This window comes from Pelophylax lessonae (genome assembly GCF_965119305.1).
Source record: "Pelophylax lessonae genome assembly, chromosome: 11".
NCBI lineage: Eukaryota > Metazoa > Chordata > Amphibia > Anura > Ranidae > Pelophylax > Pelophylax lessonae.
Window position 1 is genome coordinate 27,956,961 of NC_138778.1, and position 12,500 is coordinate 27,969,460.

Genomic DNA, 12,500 nt, shown 5'->3' on the forward strand with positions numbered 1-12,500 from the left:
AGAGTCGTCGTAACTGATGCCACACAAGTGGCTCATATTTTGGAAAAGGTTCCTCCACTACTTTGGTCCGACTTGAGATTTCAACCCTTGTACAGGCCCCTAAATAACATTCCAGTCAGAATTAAAGTCGCAGGGCAAAGTCGTACGACTTTGCAGTCGCAGCAGTGTGAATTGAGTAGATTTGGAATGGCCTTACAAGTAGCGCTGACAAAATTAGATGGTCCTTTTACAAAGAGGTTTCAGGTATTCTTGCTGAAAACAGATAACAGTTCACCCAGAACCAAAAGCAGCTAAAGGATTGGTAACAGATGAAAGAAAAAAAAAAAAAAAAAATTACTGAATTATCAGCACTAGCGGGGAGATATACTAAAACTGAAGAGAGCAAAATCTGGCACATCTCTGCATAGAAACCAATCAGCTTCCAGGTTTTAGTGTCAAAGCCTAATTGAACAAGCTGAAATTGTAAAGCCGTAGGGGTTTTTTTTTTTTTTATACCTGCATGCATTCAGGAAAAAAAAAAAAAAAAAAAAAAAACTTTTGTGCCTGGAATCTCCCCCCCCCCCCCCCATTGCAATCCAGCACTGTGCAGGAGAGCAGTGGCTCTCTAAAATCTGTTCCTCCTCACAAGGCAGATCGATCGCAGCGGGAGCCATTGGCTCCTGCTGCTGTCAAACAAATTCTTTGGGCGGGGGCGTGCCTCGCCGTCTGTGTCGATCGACAAAGGGCAGCGGGGCTCGAGAGTAGGCCCCATAATTGTCCCCCACAGGAATAGTCTGTGGGGGCACTGGATGAAGACAAGGAGCGCCAGCAGGGGACCCACCAGTGGCAGTTAATTAACCCCTTTGTGCTGCATTAGTGCAACCAGTGTCAGTGCAACCAGTGTTAATTAACACTGACACTGGTTGCCCTAATGCAGCACAAAGGGGTTCATTAACTGCCACTGGTCGGTCACTAATGCATCAGTGACCAGCAGTGGCAATACATTAACCCCTCATGCTGCATAATACTAATACCATTGGTAATTAAATTAACCTCTTGCCAACCCGTCACAGTACATATACTGCGACAGGGTGGCAGCTACAGGTGAAAGTCGCTGCCTGTTTCTGGTGTATGCCCCTGTTCTATCCATTTTAAAATAATTTTCGGCCAAAGGCATCCTGCATTTTAGGTTTCGGCCCAGAATTTTCATTTCGGTGCATCCCTAGTAAGTATAACATGTCTGTTATTTCAGTAAAAAAACAAAGCTTTACAAACACTTTAAAATCTGATTGGCTACAATGGACATCTGCACCAGATTCTGAGTGCTCCAGTTTTAGTAAATCTCCCCCTATCTGTATACAAACCTGCAGGGTCTCTTTTTGTTCAGCTGCTCAGGACTCTGCAGTTCTCGCAGGGCTAAACGTGTAAACGATGCATAAGCAGTCATGGTGACGTCTGTAAGAGCTCTGTGTCCCTCCAAGCTGTGGTATACATTCTCCCAGTAACCTTTAAGACCTGGAGTGCCGGGAACCGGCTCGCCAAACAGGTGAGCATCTAAAATATCCAGGACTTCCTGATTCACCGAAGACTCAAACTTCCTGGCAAAAAAAGTTGGCCGGGAGAGCTGCTAAAAAAGAGGAAGAGGAGCAAAGTGAGAAACAGAAAAAGTCGCATGTAATGTACTACAAGGTGTATAAAGCAGAAAAGAATCCCCTGACTAGCAGAACTAAAACCCTCCCCACCTTTACAGCCAGGGAAGCGGCCATCTTAGCCTTTGTTTGATCTGCAGTTGTCATGGAGCTGCACATGAATCAGTTATCACACCAGCCATTTGATGGCTTGAAAGCTCAGTTGAAAACATAACCACATAGTAACTCCACTTTCACATTGCTCCATTGTAAAAACGCATATATATGTATTTTTGCCACTTTCCCGGTGTGTTTTCTGGTTGCCTGACATTAGCACGCATGTGACTCATATGCACCTTCCTATTGAAATGCATTGAAAACGCATAAAAAAAACGCATAAAAACCACAACGCAGTTGCGTTTTTGGTGCGTAGAAGAAAAGCGCAAGAAAAATGCATGGCCATTAAAATCCTATGGAATTTTTCCAACCAGTCAATTGCATTTGTAAAAAGTGCTGCATGGTGCATGTTTAAAACTGTGCCAAAAACTCACATCCCCACTGAAATGCATAAAAACACCCGTGGCTGCATTTTTTTTGTACAGTTTTAACTACTGCAGCTCTGGAAGGTTTTACCCCCTTAATGACCAGGCCATTTTTTGCAATATGGAACTGCGTTGTTTTAACTGAATTGCACAGTCACGCGATGCTGTACCCAAATAAAATTGAGGTCTTTTTTTCCTCACAAATAGAGCTTTTTATTTTAGTGGTATTTGATCACCCCTGCGGTTTTTGTTTCTTTTGCACTCTAAACATATTATAAAAACAAACTATAAAAAAACTATTCTGAGAAAAAAAAAAAAATTATATTAATATATATATATATATATATAATTTTTTTTTTTTGTTCGCCCTTGCCATAGCATTATTCTTTTTACCAAAATTAATATTTTTGGCTAGATAACTACTTAAAATTTAGAACGCAGTCTGAGAAACCCATGCATGTTCAACTTACACTGCACTTGCAATCTGCAGTAGGTGTCAGTGTTGCCGACATCGCAAACACAATGCATTTAGTACCATGTGATCTGGTTCCCCTGCATACTTTATAAAGTAGTCTGTGCACTACTTTTGGTGCGATTTCATCCCATTCAAATGATTGGGCTGAAATCGCACTGCACCTGGATTACATGTGAATCGCACAGGACCGCACAGTGCATTCCTGTGCAATTTGTGGTGTGAACCAGCCCTATTTTCTGAAAGAGGGCCTGTTGAATAAAAAGATAAGTGTCTTTTTTTTTTTTTTTTTCTTTTTTTTTTATATTGCACGATATTTGGGCAACTTATATCAAACCTAGACGTTTAGAGAAAAAACATGCGTTCAAAATAACCTTAGTGCACGCATCTGTGTTTCGATTGCCTTTGAGAGACGTGTGGTGAGGAGATGTTGTATCACCTCCTAATCGCCTGCATTAACCACTTAAGCGCTGCAACCATGTGCATTGCATGTGATTGTGGGGCGCTTGCAGAGCAGCCCCATTCACTTAAATGGATGACGCTTGGTGGGGGACAAGATATAATTTTGTCCATGAAGCAAAGCATTGCAGCCGCGGCATGTGTACACCCCTGGCTGATGCCTCTGCAGCTAAAGGGGGAGGCAGTAAAAACTCAACTCGCCTACAGAATTTTACCACCCCTCAAAGAAGAAAATGCATGACCATTAAATCCAATGGCATGCTTCACACCGGTCAGTTGCGTTTTTAAAAGTGTTGCATATTGCATTTTTGGTGCATGTTTGCTGTGTGTTTAATCACCACCCTGCACGGCCGCCGAAGCCCCGATCAAAGCCGCATTCGGCTCTGATCGGGTCCCCATGTAAAAACCTGGAAGTGATGTCATGACATCACTTCTAGGTACTCGGTGCCAGATTTAAAAAAAATGACAGCATTCAAAACCGCCAAACTTGGCCTTTTGAATGCTTCTAAGTGCAGATCCCTCCACAACAGTACCTGTCCCAAGTAAAAAAAAAATAATGTTGTACAAAAATATTGGCAGATATCGATATTCAATGGCCAAAATATCGGTATCGGCAACGAAAAACCTATATATATATATATAGGTTTTTCGTTGCCGATACCGATATTTTGGCCATTGAATATCGATATCTGCCAATATTTTTGTACAACATTATTTTTTTTTTACTTGGGACAGGTACTGTTGTGGAGGGATCTGCACTTAGAAGCATTCAAAAGGCCAAGTTTGGCGGTTTTGAATGCTGTCATTTTTTTTAAATCTGGCACCGAGTACCTAGAAGTGATGTCATGACATCACTTCCAGGTTTTTACATGGGGACCCGATCAGAGCCGAATGCGGCTTTGATCGGGGCTTCGGCGGCCGTGCAGGGTGGTGATTAAACACACAGCAAACATGCACCAAAAATGCAATATGCAACACTTTTAAAAACGCAACTGACCGGTGTGAAGCATGCCATTGGATTTAATGGTCATGCATTTTCTTCTTTGAGGGGTGGTAAAATTCTGTAGGCGAGTTGAGTTTTTACTGCCTCCCCCTTTAGCTGCAGAGGCATCAGCCAGGGGTGTACACATGCCGCGGCTGCAATGCTTTGCTTCATGGACAAAATTATATCTTGTCCCCCACCAAGCGTCATCCATTTAAGTGAATGGGGCTGCTCTGCAAGCGCCCCACAATCACATGCAATGCACATGGTTGCAGCGCTTAAGTGGTTAATGCAGGCGATTAGGAGGTGATATAACATCTCCTCACCACACGTCTCTCAAAGGCAATCGAAACACAGATGCGTGCACTAAGGTTATTTTGAACGCATGTTTTTTCTCTAAACGTCTAGGTTTGATATAAGTTGCCCAAATATCGTGCAATATAAAAAAAAAAAAAAAAGACACTTATCTTTTTATTCAACAGGCCCTCTTTCAGAAAATAGGGCTGGTTCACACCACAAATTGCACAGGAATGCACTGTGCGGTCCTGTGCGATTCACATGTAATCCAGGTGCAGTGCGATTTCAGCCCAATCATTTGAATGGGATGAAATCGCACCAAAAGTAGTGCACAGACTACTTTATAAAGTATGCAGGGGAACCAGATCACATGGTACTAAATGCATTGTGTTTGCGATGTCGGCAACACTGACACCTACTGCAGATTGCAAGTGCAGTGTAAGTTGAACATGCATGGGTTTCTCAGACTGCGTTCTAAATTTTAAGTAGTTATCTAGCCAAAAATATTAATTTTGGTAAAAAGAATAATGCTATGGCAAGGGCGAACAATAAAAAAAAAAAAAAAAAATTTATTATATATATATATATATATATATATATATATATATATATATATATATATAAAATTTTTTTTTTTTTTCCCTTTCTGAAGATAACTCTTCTTTTCCAGATTACCTGCAACCGTACAACATCCTGTGGTTTAAAGTCATTCGGAGAACAGCCGCACCAGTCTACGATGTGTTTGTACTGACAGCGGCAGCCCAGTTTTCTGTTCCAGTTAGTCACCCGCAGATTATTGTCGACAAGGGTGTCGCAGTCGTGACTGTTCTCCAGGACAGTATGGAAGAAGGACTGAAGGGGAGAGAAGGGTGTCAGGTGCGGCTTTATGAGAACGATACATGAAGTTCAGATAAACAGGAATACAAATCCATCCAGACACACACAACTACTCACCTCAGCAGGCAGCAGAGTATACTTGTAGAATCGCCTCAATTCCGACACCAGGACGTCCTGCGTGTAGGTCACATATTTCACAAACTTGTGGGTCAGAGCGAACCAATCAGAGCCGCCATCTACCACAATGCCTTCTGGTATTTGCCGCTCACCAAGACGCCACATGTGCGAGTCACATTCATGGAAAAGGCGATCTAGGCCTTGCTTCTTGATGAATCTGGAAATTAACATCAGCTGAATCAGCAACATTCTTTACAAACACCAGTCTATGGCTTAAAGTAGAACTCCGGCCTTAGCTTTGGTCTTGCACAATTGTGCTCCTTCTGTATCGAAATGGTTTAGATTTCATTGCTCATTATGAGCTTCTTACAATGTGCATTATCAGAAGTCAGATAGAAAGCACCTTCTTCCTTGGCTGTCCAGCATCATCTAGCCTCTTCATTCGTTGCGGGTTCATTTTTGATGCGGTTTGCCAAATATGCACCAAAAATGCATCAAGCAGGATTTTAACACCACTTCAAAAAAGATGTTGATAATGGCTGACAATAAATTTACATTCATTTAAATTCATGATATTAATTTAAAAAAAAATAACATAATACAATTGTTAAAAAATATATATATATTTATCTTTTATTAGCCATCAATTTTGGTTTCGGAGAAGTGCATCCTGAATTTTCGGTACCAAAAATTTTAATTTCAATGCACAACCAGCAAACGGTTGGCTCTCTTGTAAAAACGATCCACATTCCAACCAGCCACTGGATTGCTTTTAACCCCCCCCCCTTGCTGCCAAAGCATCATCGGGCTGTCCCATCTCACCGGACACTCGACTGACCAGCCTGCGCTTCTGCCGGCGTAATAGAAGCAAAGACCGGACCCCCTCTGTTCATCTCTATGGTATTAGGAACCTGGAAGCGATGACCTTACATCACTTCCAGCTTCCCCAGATGTAAATGGCGCCATTTTTGGGAATGGAAAGCATTTGATCACCCCAATTTTGCTGTGATCAAACGTTTTGAAGGGCAGAGGAGGGATCTGGAGTCTTATAGAGAGTAAAGAGTACCCGTCACTGCCTAATGCTGTCACAAGGGATGTTTACATTGCTTGTGACAGCAATAAAAGTGTTAAAAAAAGTTTAAAAATGACCATGCCAAAATTCAAAACAAATATTTAAAACATTTCTCTTTCATAAATCGCCCCTCATTTTCCAGTGCACACGCACAAAGTTGAATGCACGCAAACAGCAATCGCCCCACACGTGAGGTATCACTGTGAATGTCAGATCATGGGGCAGTAATTCTAGCACCAGACCTCCTATGTAAAGCTAAAGTGGTAACCTGAAAAGACTTTTAAAAGTATCGCCTATAGATAGTAAAAATTACATCATCTGTTGCCGTTGCAGGGGCGTGCGCAATTTCGCTTGGTGTCTATTTACTTGGCGTAACATCATCCTTTATATTTTTCCAAAGAATTCAGTTATGCATTTTTTTTTTTTTTTTTAAATTTAAAAAATGTGTATTTTTTCCCAAAAAAGAATTGTGTTTGAAAAACTTCTGTGCAAATACAGATAGAGATATATATATATATATATATATATATATATATATATATATATATATATATATATATATATATATATATATATATATATATATACACACATATATATATATATACATACACACATACATATACACACACACACACACATTATATAAATATACAGTAATACACCAATTTATTCTCTAGGGCCCCCACTTGAAGAAAAAAAAAAAAAAAAGTATCATATATATTTTAGGGATTCTATGAAATTTCCCTGCAAAAAATACTGATTGTAAACAAAAAGTGCCATAACAGGCCTGGTCCTCAAGTGGTCAAGGTAAAAGTATCGCCCCCTCACCACCCCTTATACTTACCGGGGTCCTCATTCGATCCAGCGTTGTGCCCGCCTGCAGCAGCCTTCTCCTCTCACTTCCTGGTCTCACAGGCTTTGCTAATGCAATGGTCGCCATTGTATTCTGCTGCTGTCAGTCAAATCCTGTGATGGGGAGGGAGGAGGCAGGGCTGAGGCGTGCGGTCTGCATTTTTGTACACAAGTAGCCTGGCTCGGGATGGAGTTCACAGATGTGCTATAATAGGAGGAAGCTTCCTATGGTGGCACACTAAGAGGAGGAGCCAGGAGTGCTGACGGGAGGACCCAAGGTGGAGGTTCAAGGCTGCTCTGTGCAATTTTATTGCAAAGAGCAGGCAAGTTTTGTTCTAGAAATAAAAAAAATGTTGAGTTTTCAATCACTTCACTTCAAGTTTCTTCAATCATGGAGGTCCAGCATCACATGAGAACATTACCCAAGGCAGTCTGTATGCAAAAAACAGCCTACCTAGGAACACCCACTCCTTCAGACTGACATCCACCCTTCAAGGTAATGCACACAGCACCCTGCCAGCCCCTCCCACTAGCTATGATCTGCCTGCATTGATGACATCATTAGGTCGGGAATAACATACGGAAAATTAAAAAAATTAATTAGCAACTTGATAAATGGAAAGAGGTACAAGTGCCACACTGTGCCCCTTCTCTCTCCTAACAGGCACAGAGGCAGCCTTTGGTCCCTGCTGTTGCCAATCAAATCTTTTGAGGAGGAAGCGGGGGGGGGGGGCAAGCCATGGTGTGTGTGTCTATGGACACGCATAGCCCATATTGGGAGCAAACCTGCACGTGTGCCACTAACGCAAAAAGCTTGCTATGGAAGCAGACCCAGACGAGGAGGAGCCTAGAGTGCCGGTGGGGGACCTCAGAAGAGGTTAGGGGTTGCTCTGTGCACTACCATTGCACAGAGACAGTAAGTGTAACATCTTTACTATTTTAATTTAATGAAAAAAAATAAAAAAGCTGAGTCTTTACAATCACTTCAAGTGACAAAAAGTTCTGGGAAATATTTGTTTTTTTCTTTGTCACAAGATATAGGACTTTGCTATCTAAACAGGAAATCTTACCTAGCATTGTCCCGGCCATGAGACTTGAGGAAATTCTTGTCTCTGTATTTTGATAGAAAGAGGACGAGCTCCTCGTTGGTCCTGTATACAGAAGAAACATTTGAAATTACACGACAACCCAAACACACCCTGACAAGGTTCAGTTACAGCAAGCCATTTACACAAGGAACATCTGCAAAGAATTCCACGGGTGGACGCCACGGATAAGGGGAGTATAGTCAATAACTTTCTTTTTTTGTAAATCTGAAATTCTTCAAAACAGGAGAGGGGGCTCCAATATATAAACACATTTTCACTGCACAGTCTGCTTTAAAGCCAAACTTCGGGCAACTAAAAAAAACAAACCAAACAAGCAAATCCTTGCACTGGGGCAGTGCCTGCACTGCAAGGGTGATCGGCTTGTTTTGCTCTAGACCAGGGGTCTCCAAACTTTCTAAACAAAGAGCCAGCTTATTGTCCTTCAGATTTTAGGGGGGGGGGGTCAGACTGTGGCCAGTGGGACTGGAAATTTTCCTGGCATCAGTGGTAGTAAATATCTCCACATTTTGTATTAGGGGGGAGGAGCAGTGCCCCATCTTTAGGAGCAATAGTGGCCCATGAATTGTGTCAGTGGGCAGAATAGGGTCTTGTATTAGTAGGAGGTATAGTGTCCCAAGGGCCAGGGAAAAGGCAAGCAAAGGGCTGCAGTCTGGATACCACTACGGTCAATTTTATCTCTGGCTTTCCAGCAAAGAAGAGAGATATGGGGATATACACTGCATGTGAAAAATTGCTGTGAAAATACTGTGTGATATAAAAAAAATTGCAACGACCGCCATTATATTCCCTGGAGTATCTGCTACAAAAACATACATAATGTTTGGGGGTTCTGGGTAATTTTCTAGCAAAATAAAAAAAAAAATAATAATAATTTTTACATGTAGAAGAGGAGTGCCAGAATAGGCCTGGGCTGGAAGTGGTTAATAATAGAGTTAGCTGTGTGCACCTGAATTCAATAGGTTGGAGGGGTGCCCAGAGAAATGAATAATGCCTCCTACACACGATCAGATTATCGGACGACTTAAGCCCCGTACACACGTACCGAATGTCGGCCGAACGATCGGCCGTCTTTTGTCCGATGCTGTCTTGTCAGCTGAAAACTGCAAAAGACTGCACGCGAATTTTGTCGGCCAACAACAGCCGACTGCAGAAGTGATGTCATGTGATGGTTAACTTTCCTTGTCTTTTTTTTTCTCTGAGAATGCCCAGTCTTGCTAATCGGCTGTTTGTCGGCCGAATTCTGTACTGACTTGCGAAAATCGGCCGTTCTGGTGACGGCCAACAAAAATTTTATAGCCTGCACACCCGATTCTGTTCGGCCGAAAAGTCGCTGTCGGTTGTCGGAAGCATCATACTAACAAGCCGACAATCGGCCGATCGTTCGGCGGCCGAATATTTACGGCTGACAATCGCTACGTGTGTACGGGCCTTTAGCGTTCGCATTTTGTTGCATAATACTAGAATCAAATGAAACAATGCGCACTACAGGTATGATTTTTTTTTTTTGTACGATTCTGGAAAAGCTTTCTGATTGCGTAGCTACGTATGGAATAATGCAAAACAAAACAATGGCAGCCAGGCTTTTTCTGGGTTATTTTCATGTTTCTGCTCATGTGTGGTCTTTGTCTATCGATTTTCAGCGAACACATACTGTACTGATTAAACGATTGATGTTTGCTAGGCTATCAAACGAAAAATGTTTTCATGTTTGTCCCTTCGGATTTTGTTGTTCAAGATGTCGTGATCGGCTGTCGAAAGCTGTGTACCAACAATCAGATTATTGTGCGATCAATTCGAAAGCGATTTTTTTTGTACGATTATCTGATCATGTGTACGAGGCATTAGTCAGAGCAATAACTCATCCTTTAGTGGTTCCATTCTAAGTTTTATGGTTCAAGCTCCTGCCTGTAAGATGACTAATGCTAAGTATTGATCGACCGATATTGTTTTTTTTACCGCCGATACAGATATTTTGGTCATCGGATATCGGCCGATATTTTTGGAAATTAAAAAAAAAATAAAAAAAATTGTATTTTTTTTAATGTCTACAGGTACTGTGGTGGAGGGATCTGGGGGTCTAAAAGACCCCAAACCCCTCCTCTGCACTTAAAAGCATTCAAAAACGCCAAGTTTGGCTGTTTTGAATGCTGTTTTTTTAATTCGGCGCCGCCAGTACCCGGAAGTGATGAATTCGGCGGTGCCGAATTCAAAGAAACGGAGACCCGGTCAGACGGCGGCGGTAAAGGTAGGATGCCCGGGTCTCCCGGCGGGACGGGAGACCCGCGGAAGGTGGCGGGAGGGGAGGGGGGACCCGCTCCTTGGAATGAGAGCAGAGCAGCTTCTCAGCCACATCGGTTGTCATTACAAGACAGCCGACCATCGGCTATGGACACCGGTACCGGGGTGATGCCTCTAGCTGCAGGCATCACCCCGGTACAAGCACATTCCCGAAATATCGGTAAATCAAAAGGCCGATTCCAATATATCGGGCAAAGTGCATATCAGCCCTCGATATATCAGCTTTGCCGATAATCGGTTGATCACTACTGCCAAGTGCTATCTCTTTAGCTAACCCACAGTGCTCTAGGAATCCTTTGCCCTGTATGAAACATTTGCAAAACAAAGCCTGTATTATAAAAATGATCTTCTTTAGAGTGTTTTCTAACTTACCTGGTTGGGTAGTCAGTGGCACTTAAGTTGATAAAGAAGTCCCAGGGCCAGTCGGACATTTCAAGCAGATCTTGCATGCTGCGCAAATACATGGTGAGAAGGCTGGCTCCGCCCCAGATAGTAATCATGCGCCACGGGGTTACCCGAATGTTCGTATAATGCTGTGCCAACTGGACAGCTTCATTATGAAGGTAATTTGAGCGCTGTCAGAAAGACATAAATAATTAGTGAAGGCACATTCACTTCGTTCCATGCATGTGGCATTGCATTGGCCCATTCCCTTTCTATGGGCTCTCAACACCCCTCCACAAAACAAAACAATTGTTTTTTTGTTTTTTTTTTCACACAACACAGTACACCACAACCAATGTGTATTCCCATCTATGCATTGCTATACACTAAATGGTCAGGTGTGCTTACTGCATTAGGGAAAGAAGTAAGATGCCTTTAAAAGTCAGAGGGGCACATTTATCAATTCTATTGCACAGAAAAGCAATTCTAAACAGGAGTAGTGAGGCACTTTTTGAAACAGATCTACTACAGGGTAACAGCTCGATTCATAAATTCCTCCCTCAGCTGCTCTAAAGTAGCACTGCCACAGGATGAAACTTGACCTTGGCTGATACTCAAAGCTAAATTCCAAGAACTTGTGAAAAGTGGGGGAACACTACGAGTTAAGTCGATGGAGGTGCACGACATCTCCTGGGCTAATCTCTATTATTTATATCTGACAGGTTTATAGTACTCCTGGAATACGCCTACTGCTGTTATTTCCAGGAGCTGGAAGATGATCCTTATCTCAACAGTAGAGTCAATGCAGCTGCTATGCTAGCCCCTCCTACTGCCCAATCACATAAGCCTTGGTATATGTGAACATATTCAGAAAATACAAAGTCTTCTGTGAATGGGCAGCAGAAGGGAGGAGCAGGCATTGCTGCTCTGTGTGCTTCTCTCCTCTCAGATCCCACAGAATTTCTCTGGCAGAGAAACAAACCTGTCAGATATAAAGAATAGAGGTAAGTCCAGGAGATGTAATGTACCTCCTTGGACTTCAAATGGAGCTCTAGTCTGTTTAAAAAAAAAAAATACTGTAGCTGCTGACTTTTAATACAAGGACACTTACCTGTCCAGGGATCCAGCAATGTTGGCAGCCCTAGCTGATTTGTCAATCAGCTTCGGGTGCAGGCGCTGGCATTGTAGGTAAGGTTTCCTATTGCGCATGCGAGAGTCCCACATTGCTTTCTGAATGGTCCCGCTGTCTTCTGGGACCTGTGTGTGTCCCAGAAAGCAGCAGAAGGGATACGAGGGGCCGGAAATTTCGTAGATCTATCGGCGATCTTACCTGGAAGCAGGGGCAGGTACCTGTCAAACCAGGTACCCGCTCCCCCCTGCCCCCCAAAAAGTGCCAAATGTGGCAGTGGAGGAGGGGGTTGCGAACAAGCAGCGCTTCCCCTTTTGGGTGGAGCTCCACTTTAAATCAT

At 42.7% G+C, this 12,500-nt stretch overlaps 1 protein-coding gene across 3 annotated transcripts in view; it reads right to left on the reverse strand.

Annotated features, from left to right (window-relative positions):
- The window catches only part of XYLT2 (xylosyltransferase 2), a 35,083-nt gene that overhangs the window by 8,756 nt on the left and 13,827 nt on the right, over nucleotides 1–12,500 (reverse strand). For 2 of the 3 annotated variants that reach the window (XM_082272011.1, XM_082272009.1), the window contains exons 4-8: nucleotides 11,020–11,222; nucleotides 8,311–8,391; nucleotides 5,314–5,530; nucleotides 5,035–5,211; nucleotides 1,344–1,606 (exon numbers count right to left, since the gene is read on the reverse strand). In XM_082272011.1, the coding sequence (XP_082128137.1) occupies nucleotides 1,344–1,606; nucleotides 5,035–5,211; nucleotides 5,314–5,530; nucleotides 8,311–8,391; nucleotides 11,020–11,222 (941 nt within the window). The remainder of the gene's footprint in view (nucleotides 1–1,343; nucleotides 1,607–5,034; nucleotides 5,212–5,313; nucleotides 5,531–8,310; nucleotides 8,392–11,019; nucleotides 11,223–12,500) is intronic. The other variant, XM_082272010.1, reaches the window with a different exon arrangement.